This window comes from Clarias gariepinus, chromosome 26 (assembly GCF_024256425.1).
Source record: "Clarias gariepinus isolate MV-2021 ecotype Netherlands chromosome 26, CGAR_prim_01v2, whole genome shotgun sequence".
Lineage (NCBI taxonomy): Eukaryota > Metazoa > Chordata > Actinopteri > Siluriformes > Clariidae > Clarias > Clarias gariepinus.
In genome coordinates this window covers 21017851-21030471 of record NC_071125.1, presented here as the reverse complement: position 1 = coordinate 21030471, position 12621 = coordinate 21017851, and the positions used below count along the sequence as shown (strand labels likewise).

General features: G+C 37.8%; 1 protein-coding gene across 2 annotated transcripts in view; it reads right to left on the bottom strand.

Moving 5' to 3' along the window:
* The window catches only part of plcd1a (phospholipase C, delta 1a), a 34193-nt gene extending 24175 nt beyond the window's left edge, over positions 1–10018 (bottom strand). The window contains exons 1-2 of one of the 2 annotated variants that reach the window (XM_053487928.1): positions 9769–10018; positions 1819–1977 (exon numbers count right to left, since the gene is read on the bottom strand). In XM_053487928.1, coding sequence (XP_053343903.1) covers positions 1819–1977; positions 9769–9799 — 190 coding nt within the window. In that variant the 5' untranslated portion in view covers positions 9800–10018. Of the gene's footprint in view, positions 1–1818; positions 1978–7416; positions 7581–9768 lie in introns of those variants that run through there. The other variant, XM_053487927.1, reaches the window with a different exon arrangement.
* Positions 10019–12621: the final 2603 nt, after the last annotated feature.

Here is a 12621-nt window from a genome sequence, read left to right as displayed (position 1 = left end):
ACTGTTTGGTATAGATCACTTTTTGTTGTCTTTGTCGTCTCTCCTAAGAATGCATTAAACGATTGCACCCAGCTGTTTTTCCTCTATGTAATGGGTTACTGCCTTTGACTCTCCTCCAGCTGTTGCACAAGAGGAATTAGTACTGTAAAAACTGAAGGCCGAGGTACTTGGCACCACTGGCGGCTCGGGAAGACAATAAAACATTTGCTTCTTGTATTATGAAATGCCTGGTCAAACAGAAATCAAATCTTGAACACCATTTTTTTTCCTGTGGTCATCTTTACAACTTGTCTTTATTTAAACAGATGTTGTCTAGGATTTTCTCAGGATATTCAGGATTTTCAACTTTCCCTATCAGTATAGGAACACTTGTTTTCCTTTTAGATATCAATAACACACATATACACACACACACACACACACACACACACACACACACATACACATCTGGAGCCAGCTGTGGGTTGGAAATCAGGAGATAAGCCAGGCTTAATCTGGGTCCTTTAAGATGGACAGGAAGCTGTTAGGTGGACAAGACGCCAGCTATTGTGTGGGAAACGATTTCCAAGCGTCGGTTGTAAACCCTCCCTGTGCTGTACCTCTCCCTTTTCTCTAGAGATTATCACCACTTTGTTTTAGTTTCCATTTTCGCCTTGAGGTTGTACACCATATAACACACTGATCATCACAGAGAAATGAACGCTTGATCTTTTAAAGCTCTGAAAATATGATCGTTGCTTCCCATTAATTTAACACGAGTCCACGAGTGGCGATAATGGACGATAACAGATGGTAACAGCACTGGGGGGTTTAACTATATGCATCACTTTGTGTCACAGGTGTCCTAATAACGGCTAATTACACTATCTGTGGGTGGCCAGCATGGCTGAAAGTAGGTCTGTACGGTCTGTGGTACTGGAAAGAGAGGAGAGCAACTTCTTTCTGCCAAAACCTACAATCAAAACCAGTCCCGGAAGCACTTGCAGCAAGAAAACACATCTGATAACATGCTATCATGTTGAACAACACTTTGGCTACTTAATAGTTGCTTTTAAGTTGTTCTGTATATAGATGTATATACTATGTATTACATAGTACCGCTAAAAATAAAAAAAAAATTAAAAACCACTTTCACTCTGTCGGTCGCCAGCTCTGCCAATCATTAGGGAATAAATAAAAAAGAAATAATGAAACAAATGGTTAAAGAAACATACAAACCACAATGTATTGATAAATGATGGTGTCTGTGGAACTGTTTCAGCACAACCTCAAGCTTGATATTGCTTTAAATATTAAATAGGAGGCTAAAGGTTATTATCTCTCGATAGCTTGATTGTGAAACAAACACAACTCAAAACTAAGGAACGCATTAAACATATGGTTGGCTCATCTGTTCTTTATTGTAATTTGGACCCACTTTTATATGGATAGTGGGCAAAATTCCACAACCTCTCTCTTGTCCTCTAACATCAATCATAGCTTTACGAGCAAATCATTAGAGTCTTAGAGCTCACACAAGCAGAAGGGGTGGATAAGCATTTTCCTCACAACGCTCCCCAACATTGCATGATCAGCAGTTTAAAAAGAGATTCGTGTCACATGTCTTTATCCTTCCTGATCAGGGAGAAATTCCAGGAAAATCCCCCCAACAAAGGAATCGCAAATACTTTATGACATCATAAGACAGTGGGGTACTTTGGCGGAGCGTGAAAGCCAGAAGCTTTCGGCTATAGGAATGCCAGAAGCTAGAAGCTTTCGGCTATGCCGTCTTCCTTTCTGTTTAAAAATAAATAAATAAATAAATAAATGCATGCTTACAGGTGCGGTGTCTCTTGAAGCCCTTGTGTGGCGCCTGCCGAAGCGTTCGGCCGTCCTCCTCCAGCTTGAAGAGGCGCTTCTTCTTCCATTTGTTGGATTTCACCTTGGTCAGCTCTCCTCCATTGAGCAGGAAACTCAGGTGTGGATCACCTTCCAGACCTGAGTTACACACACACATATCAAAGCAGCCTTACAATCCAGTACAAAGTGTTTCTCCATGTGTGTGTGTCAAACATGGATATTAAAGTACATACAGTATTATGATGTACTAGGGACATACACACATTATTTGTAGGCTTAACTGGTATCTTTGCCTTAAATTTAGACCTATTATATTAGAACAAACACAAAGATTTAGGCTTTCACTGGAATTATTTCTTTATTTCTATTAATAAGCAGCATGATCCAACCTGTATTAAACCACTAAACCTCTATTGCCATGCAAGAGGTTATACACAAGTGTAACCTGCTGTTATGTGTAAGCTTTTTTTGTTTTTTCTTGTTGAGTCAATATATTTCGAGGAAGGGTGTGACGGTCAAAATCTGCCAGCATGCAGGATTTCTGTGTTTAGCTTGGACCTTACATCTCGTTTTGTGTTGCTTACACTCATGTTTATATAATAATCAAAAGATAAACCAACAACCTTAATAATCATATATTTTACTCATCACTCATCTTCTATACCGCTTTATATTTTATTTATTGTAATCTTATGTTTCATTTCTGACTTCATATCCTAGCCGTTCAGGATAAACCCAACAGGGATCGTGTTGTTTCAGCTCAAATGAAGGACTTGGATGGCGTGTGTGTAGTAACACACATTCCAGGCTTGTGCCAATCCTCAAGCTCAGGGGTGTCGACAGCCACAACACTACAGGCATTTTAACCCAACACAGTCCAGCCACTGAGGCTGTTTAGGAGCAGCGGGAGAAGGGATTAAGTAAATGTTCGGAGAACCTCAGCGACTTCAGAAGGACATTTCAGGACACTTTTTAAGGGATGAAAATCATTAGCAAGAAAATCATCACTCACATAACACGAAAGCCAAGTTATGTGAGGAATACCAGTACATGTTAACAGATATTAGGATAATACATTAAAAATGGGAAATTGGTTATTATTACAGTATATGATAACTATGACTCAGTGGTTAAGGTGTTGGACTTAACCATCAACTGCTATAGAATAAATGACTGTATAATAGGATTAACAAAAACGTAAATAACTCTGGATAAGGGCGTCTGCCAAATGCCGTGAATGTATATGGTAAATAGAGTGGTTTAAACCTAAACATTTAACAGACATATGAGTTTTTTTTACTCATAAGTCATAATAAAAATGGACCACCTTTTTATTCCTTTAATATCTTGTTTCAAATCTTAGCATTTTATTTTACTAACTTTCAGATCTGTTGATATTTCCTCTACGGAAAAAAAAAATCGATTCAGTTACATATCACGGTTTTTATATGTGGCAATTTATATATCATCCAAAATTTATTAAAAAAAAACATTTTAAAGTTGTTTATGTTTGCATAACAAACGTTGCATGCTGTAGTTGTTCTATAATCTACAGTGGCTGAAAACTACAAAACAAAATAAAACTGACAAAAAATAACAAATTCAAAAACACAAACAACAATTACAAAACAATTTGATTTGTTAATCAAAATGTTATTTTGTTTTTGATATTTTGTTTTTAAATTAGTAACTTGTTTTTTAATGTGTTATATTGTTTTCAGTTTTGTTATTTTGTTTATAATTTTTTTCTTTCCGTTTTGTCATTTTGTTTTCAGTTTTGTTATTTTGTTTTTAAATTTGTTACTGTATTTTGTTTTTGATTTTGTTTTCGAATTTGCTATTTTGTTTTAAAATTTGTTATTTTGTTTTGCACTACTCGGCAACCATAATAATCCTGCAGATGGTGTGCTCTAAACTCTTCATATATGAGGTAGGGGCAAGCTATTTGCTAAGTTTACGTATAATTATGATTCTTAATAAATTGCAATACAAATTGAATTAATTACTAGGTATCACGATAATATTGTATCATCTGGTCCTTACTTAGACCCTTAATGATGTTTTAAAGTAACCGCAAAACAAGTAGTATTCCATATAAATAACATTATCATACAGCTATTTTCTTTCTTTTTTTGCTTTTCTTGCCATAATCCATCAGCAATCATGCACACCATATTCAATTAAATTTTAATTGTATAGCGCCTTTAACAATTGACCTTGTCGCAAAGCAGCTTTACACAATCAAAAGAATTATTTAAGTTTGTTTGAAATGTGAATGTTTATGAATCAAAATGATAAGACTGTCCCTGATGAGCAAGCCGAGGACGACAGTGGCAAGGAAAACTCCCCGAGATGGTAATAGGAGTAAACCTTGAGAGAACCCAACCTCAACAGGGACCCCATCCTCATTTGGGTGATAGCAGGGATTGATCTGCATCATACTGTGCGAGACTGGAAGTTCGGTAAAACAGCTCACTGGAGGCTCTATGGAGCTCACTGAGTAGCCTGTGACTGCAGTTGGTGCTTACAGCACACCCCTATCATTTTCTCTTCCTGCCAAGATGGGAGGACTTTTCTGTATGTTGTAGTGCCTTTGGAAGAAAAGTCGGAAAAACTGACTCGAAGGTGCCATCCTGCTATGTATAGTAGTGGTCCTGTTAATCCCAGTGTACAGCACAAGGAGGTTATTTCAGACTGGAGAGGTCTAAGCAGTCCTGTTTTCATTTTTTCATAAGCTCTGGAATGTGGACAAGAAAGCTTTTATGCAAGTAGAGGCTATGCATCGACAGGAGATGACTCATTATGGTTCACTGATCTCGGGAACGAGGTCTTCTTTCTATAATTTTTTTTACTGTTCTTTGCCACTGAAAAACATGCTTCCATTAAAACTTGCTCCATTGACCTGGTATGTTTGAGGACTTCCAAACTTGTATCATCAAAGTAATGTTTCATGCACACTTTAATCACTGCAGAAAAAAAGTATATGAGAAGACAACTGTTTCGAAGCAGGAGATGACTGGGAGAAACACTTCCTGTTTGATGCATATTACTTTTCATGATGGCCCTTAAATGTCTGATGTTATCAACCCTCCCAAACAACAAGCCTCTGATTATATCAGTACACGTGGAAGGAATTCAAGTGCTTTTCGACTAATTTAAAACAAAACAACTTGAAACAGTCAATTCATTCATGACTAGATAGATGGAGGCATTCATAAACAGGCCAGCAACTGCACAAGTCAACTGAAAACAGGGTCAGTGTTATACAGACGGTTGTGTTCATATTCTTCACCACAATAATATTGATGTCTGTCTTTCGCTTGCTTCTGTCAAGAGGTCACCACAGCAGACCATCCGATCCACGCACAACTTGCCAAAGGTTTTACACCAGAAGCCCTTCCTGAAGCAACCTTGCAACTTCCTGAGGTTTGGGTGTTGGCTTGGAATCAAACCTGGGGGAGAACCTATGGTTCCAGTTAAAAGTTTGGACGTGATTAATTCAATGTTTTTTGTGGTCTTATTTGTTTTCTATATTATAGAGCAATGTTGTATTTTTCAAAACTATGAAAGAACACATTCAGAATTAGTTAATTATGTAACAACAACAACATCAGTCAGTTGTTATTTTAAGACATGAAGGTCAGCTATTCTGGACTTGTTTGTGCAAAAACATTATTGTTAAGTGCATTTGCGAAACCCATCAAGCACCATGATGAAACTGGCATAAAGACCTTCCCAGGAAAGCAAGACCAAACCTAACTCTGCTGCAGAGGAGAAGTTCATTTAGAGTCCAGCCTCAGAAATCATCAATTAACAAACAGCACCACAGGTTAGAGCCGTTATGAAGGATTTACAGAGCGTAAGTAGCAGACAAACTGCTTTACGAGAAAAATCAGAAAAGACAATGGAATTAGAAGCTGCGTCCAAACGAAAGCTAAACTAAATATATAATATTTATTGACAAAACTTATAAAACGTATATAATATTAAAATGCATATAACTGGTAAATAAATTATTGAATTAATTTATAAGATGTTTGGAGAAATTACTACTGTGCAGTTTTTACAGATTACTAGCCTATATAAGAGTAAGGATGTATTAATGAAATTAAATAAAATTGTTAATTTATTGATGAAATTACATTTAAATTTATTGTGTCATATTTTGTCATAATCAATAATAATAAAGATAATAGCTATATTAAGCCCTTTTGAAGCTCTGTGTTTTTTTTTTTTTGCACTCGAGCGCGGCGCACTGACTGATGGGAAATTTTTCATGTCCACTCATTGTTCATTAGTTCCATACACCGTTTACAGTTTCCTTTGAAATGAGCAGTTTCACTCTCTGCAATCTGGAATCACACACTAGCCTTTGCAGTATACTCCGTGAAGAACATCAAGCCGGCTGAAACGCCCCTTAACCATCATATACTTGCGGAATAGTGTGCCTACTGTAGTAAATCCAGTGTCGTACCACACATTAGCTAGTTAATAGATGCAGCAAACGTAGGGGTTTTGGTGGAGTATTAATAAGTAATTGCAGAAAAACCTTAATGTTGAACAGCTTCAGCTTCTTCTACTATCGGCTATGAAAATCAAGATGTCTATCTAACATATCCCTCTTTGTCCTTTATCTCCCACCTCCTGCATGTCCTCCATCACCACACCCATAAACCATATGTCCAAACCATCTCAATCTGGCCTCTATAACTTTGTCCCCAAACTGTCCTACTTGCACTGTCCATCTAATAATATATACTCATTCATAATCCAGCCACTAACAAAGTAAATCACAGCATCTTCAGATCTGTCACCTCCTTGTCTTATTGTCAGTGGGAACATCTACAGGCCATACAACACCGCTCGTCTCCCTAAAGTTTCTCCTGTAAACTTTTCCTTTACCTTTCGGTCACTTCTTACCTGCGACTGTTCCCCACCAGTTCCTCCCTGCCTGCACTCTCTTCTTCACTTCTCTACCATATTCCCCTAAACTTTACATTAAACCCATACATACACTGTGATATATATATATATATATATATATATATATATATATATATATATATACAGTATATGTAGACTTATCATACCAGCTAATTAATATGTAAAGCAGAACCTGAGTAAGTCGTGATTGGTAGTGGAACAGAGACTTAAGCTGTGATTGGTGGAGCTCGATTAATATGCAAATTGACGGCGATTTCTTTTTTATAATAATGAGTTGTGATTGGAGGAGCATGATCGATATGCAAATTATTTAAAAAAAACGTAAATCGAGTAAGTTTTGCGACATTTCAAATCTGTTTTCACCTCAGGGCGCTTTTATTGTCATGGAAACAGGATAAGCAGCATAACATCTCTGTATCATCTATTTACTCCGCGTTTAAGAGTACATGTAGCGTTTATAGTTTTTTTGTGAAAAACAACGGTGGAATTTTATTTTTAAAAAGTTGCGCTTAATGTTTAAAAGTCGTAGGTTAACTGTCGATGCGCGCGCGATACACAGGATAACGCTTCAGGTCCGAACCACACCAGCACGAAACTCTCAACAGAAACGCGATTACCTTTAACGTTACCCACCTATGAGTTTTCCATTTTTCTTGCCCCGGCCACGTGACTCTTGCGTGTTATTTTCTCCAGACATGATGCGGTGTTTCCCAAACTCACTTTTCAGACTCGAGAATAAAGTTAGAGAGTTTTTTTCGGCAAACTAAGATGACACTGGAAACCCATGACGTTTACCCCCTTCACTAAGTACATGGGGCGTGTTCAGAAAAAGAAAAAATCACACACATCCAAGCACTCTCTCTCTCTCTCACACACGGGAACCCTGCGTTAGAGTGATTTCTTTAGACAGTTGTAATAAAGTAATAATAAAAAAAAACACTTCGATGTGTTGACGTTGTTGTTTGCTAATTTTTGAACTTCACTGCTTGTGTTTTTAATATGTAAAACCTGCGCATTGAGCCAAATGTATTAAACTATGTCGCCATCTGTCGGTGCAATCACGGAATTGCAATATCCTAATTTAATTCTCTCAGGTACACCTCCACATACTGTACACTCACTCACACTGCTCATGTGTATACATTGTCACAGGGGGATTGGTGCCTATCCCAGGAGGCTTAGGGCATCAGGCAGGGTACATCCTAATCAGTTTGCCAATCCATCGCCGGACACACACACACACACACACTCACTCACTCACCTGAGTACCTGGAGGAAACCCATTAACCATAAACATGCAAACTGCATGCACACAGACCCGAGGCGGGAATCAAACCTAGACCCTGGAGATGTGAGGGGAGAGTGCTAACTATTAAGCCACCTTGCCGCCTCAGTTAAGATATTTTTTTTAATTAATACTACAAAGGAGGACGTAGTGTAGCTGTCATTTATTTAAAAGATGTTATTCATAGGTTTATACCTGTCCTGTCTTGCATAAAGTATCAAACACGCCCACGCTTCCTTATTGTTAAATATTAAATAAAATTTAGGGTGGTTTAGGGTTATCCTTGTGGTCACACACCTCCAGGGTCGAGGGTGCAATTTTCACCTCTGGTCTGTGTACATGAAAGTTTGCATGTTCTCCCTGTGCTTGGTGGGTTTCCTCCGGATACTCTGGTGTCCTATAATCACGTTGGATGAATTTAGATGGTTAATTTTTCACAGGCACCAGTAGTCTACAATAATATGGAAAGATTTACCAAATTCCACGTGTGAAAGGTCAATGCCATGTTACAGAGCAGTACACTGTAATAAAATTCTTTTAATCTAATCTAGTGTAGCCTATTCTGTAGTAAAACCATTCAGTCTGATATACTGTAGGTGTAAGCATAATCCATAAAAGCTTTTTTTTTAAAAAGAAAGAAAAAAAATCAAAAGTACTGTTTTCTTTAGGTTTGTCCAAATCAGCCCCAAAAGCCTTCTATTAAGTCATTGTAAGCATGGGTGCACTGTCTATGCCCTAAAATTAAAGAGCATTACTGTCTCATTATTACTAACCCATACTCTATATTGCTTATGCTGTACAGGGTCAGGGGGGGCTGGAGCTTATTCCAGGGGACTTCAAGCCATGAGGCAGGGTACACCCTGAATAACGTGCCAATCAATTGCAGGGCAATTATGGGCAATTTGGAAATGCAAATTGACATAATCTGCAAGTATTTGGACTGTGGAAGGAAAGGAGAGCACTCGGAGGAAACCCACCACGCACAGGGAGAACATGCCAACTCCATGCACAAAGTGCTGAGGTGGGAATTAAACCCCTGACTCCGGAGGTGTGAGTCACTGTGCATACTGTGCAGCATTATGCTGTAGCTAGTAAAGGCACCAGTCCTTAGCTATGGATAACATCATTATAACATTAACTATCTTGTTTTTCTGGATGTTCCAGAACATTGAACTTAATTATAAAGAGATAAAAAAAAAAAGTATTAAAAAAGTGTTGTTCTGCAAATTGCTGTGGTATAAGAGCAAACATTAAAATTATAAACATTGTTCCTTTGTTGTTCTCACGTTACAAGTATAGATGTTGATGAGGTTCTACAGTAGTTCTAAAAGTTTTAGCACCCTTGGCATTACAACCTCAGAGTCCAACATTTATAATAGAAAATTTTATTTTATTTTATGACAGTCATGCATGCACAGCTTGATACAATTAAGGCAACACATAACTCAGCCTCACAATTATGAGCAATTGTACAGTAAAGCAAATAAACATAATGTATTAACTTGGAGCACTGATTCTGTAAGTGCTGCAAACTATTGAAATCGATGAAATTAGGCAATCAGAATCAGCCACTCACAGTCACATTCAGTATAGAAGTCTTAACTGTACATGTTTACTGTAAATCTCATCCTCTCACTATTCCTTCCACATAAACAAGAGCTTCTCACACCCGAGTTCCTCTGAGACACTTTAACACTTACCGTGTTTGCCCAGAGTTCCATTAAGCTCCATTGCTTGCTCCAGCAATTCCCTTTATACACAGCCTGCTATCAGAAAGTCATGAGAAGGAATACGCACGAAGCCAGGGCAACTAAGTCACAACACAAGTCAGAATGAGAGCTAACCCACACCCAGCACCACACCAGTTTTTCAGGTCTTCACTTCCATTTTTAGTAGTTGTGCTGTTACGAAAGCAGTTCAGTTCTGAAATGTTGAAATTAAAAACTATTAATTATTTCTGAAAAAATCTTATCTGGGTGAACATGATTGGTTCAGTCTAAAGGAAGAGTGTAACTATAAAAAAAAACACACCTTTGCTTCACAGATTACATAAAGTGGTGCAAGAGTGAAGTGCCTCGTAAACATTAATATGTGACGGCGTGCACTGAGAAAAAGCACAATGGAAATAAAACAAACAAAAAAACATATGTCATGACAAACAGAATATTAAATCCATGCACACACTCACACACAAATATGATTTAACTCAGCACTATAGTTATTGTTCAAGCATACATTTATATGTGTGCCTTCCATAATTGGTATTGTATAAGTATTTGTCTTGATGCATTTAGTGCAAGAAATTTCAGTAGGAGTATCCAGTATATTGCATAATATGTTAAGTTTATGTACTGTATTATTCCTGAAATCCTAATTTTGTGGGTTTAAGCCTGTAAGATGAATTGTACCTGTAGTTGTCTACATTTGTTCAATTGTATTGACGTGTCTACATGGGTTACTGTTCTGTCTCTTTGGCAGGTTAAAAAAAAAATTCTACTCAGTTGTAATGCAATATTCTGAGGTTTCAGGGACGTGATTAGAAACCCAACATCACAGCTCGAGTATGATATTGCTTTTATACAACAGTTCCACAAACACCATTTATTATCAGCAGATTATAATTTGTTTCTCTATTTAACCACCTAGTTTGCCTACACATAGCCATCCACGCCCTAGGGAACTAATTAACCATGTTATACTGGCGGAGTTAGCGACCGACAGCTAGCAACTGACAGAGTAATTAAAATAGTTTTAAAGTCGAACTGGTACTATGTAGAGAATATTTAAAGAGAATAAAACATGGAGGTTTATATTTTCACTTGTTGCGCTTTAGAATACCAGCTAACTTCCAGGGTATGGGATTGAATCCCTCAAATTGTGTTAAATTGAAAGGTAGGGCGCTACCGTATGTAGGGTGTTGGAATGCCTTTTTCCACACACTAAGTAGTGCCCTTGCTCAGGGATTGGAGGCAGATTTGGGATTCAGCCTTGTGTTAGAAGCTAGTTCTAGTTCTAGTCATAAATTAGACATAATGAATAGTTCAGTTGAAATTACTAAGCAGATAAAGTGTTGTTCGGCAGCACGGTGGCTTAGTGGTTAGCGCTGTCACCTTGCACCTCCAGGTCCCGGGTTCGATTCACACAAGTGCATGGAGTTTGCATGTTCTCACTGTGCTTGATGGATTTCCTCTGGGTTCTCCGGTTTCCTCCCAAAGACCTGCAGATTAGGCTAATTGGCGTTACCAAATAGACTGTAGCTGGTGAATGTTGACCGGAGGTCCTACCAAGGACATTAAAATGGGAATAATTTTATACAATGGTCTCCACTGGTCTAGGGATGCTACATGGATGGATAGAAGGTGTTGTTTAAGATAACGTAATGTTAATAGGTCCGTTTTCTTGCTCAAAGTGTTTCCGTGACTGGTTTTGAATGTGGGTTTTGGTAGCTGCTCCCCCATTTTCCAGACACTAGTGTAAAGCGAGAACTAATACAGCAATACTCATGATTTGTCAAAAGACAATCATGTAACAAGCAAATGGTGGAAAAGGGAGTGGATATAGGACCAAAACAAGACCATAAAAACATCAGCACATGAGCAATTTAACATAACCGGTCTAACTACAGCTGCATGTTTTTGAGAGGTGGAAAGAAACCGGAGAATCAAGAGAATCCCACACAGACACAAAGAAACCATGTGAGCTTCCTTATATACAGTACCACCAACTCAGGAGCGAATCAGGGAGTCTGGAGCTGGATTGTATGGTGAAGCTGATTACATTATGCAGTCACCACCACACTGAAACCACACCTTATACACCTGGAAATTGGAGTTTGTTGACATTTTCACAGGTCCGAACACTCTTCATGACTTATTTCTCTAATTCACTGTACTCCCTATTTACTCCCAAAGATATCACTAAGTGTTACTGACAGGTTCCTGGAGTTTACCAGAACCAGAACTAGATCATTTCTCTAGTGTTTTTTTTCCTTATTATTGTGCATTTATTGAAAACAAGACAACATTCAGTACAATATAGACTAGGGGCTATGGTGTTATGCAAAAATAATCAAAAAACGAAGTAGTATGTTGCTTATCCATGTAGGGTGGGGTTACTGTTTTCACCCTGAAGTTGATTATTTTTCCATAATTGCATATCCTGGAGTGTTTTATGCCTCTTACTGTATATGCCAGTAGTTGGTATAAGAATCTTTAAAACATGATCTTATATTAATGCTGTGCTATCATAATATATGTTAGTCTGTATTATTTGGTCAAACCTTTTTCTTTGCACACCCTGCAATTATAAATTATGACATTATCTATACAATCACATGTTGATGTGTTGCCACTGAATGAGAATCTTTGTCGCATTATTCATCAGGGAATACAGGATATTCAGCCTGGTCATAGAGGCTTGTCCAAAAAGTTCGTTAAGTGTTGAAAGTGCAGTCTTCCTTAAGGAAATGACAGTCAAAATAGTTTTGCAGCTTTGTGAAGATCAAGCGAAATCTTAATCTAAAGCACATGCGGCTCTTGTAAACTGTACATAAA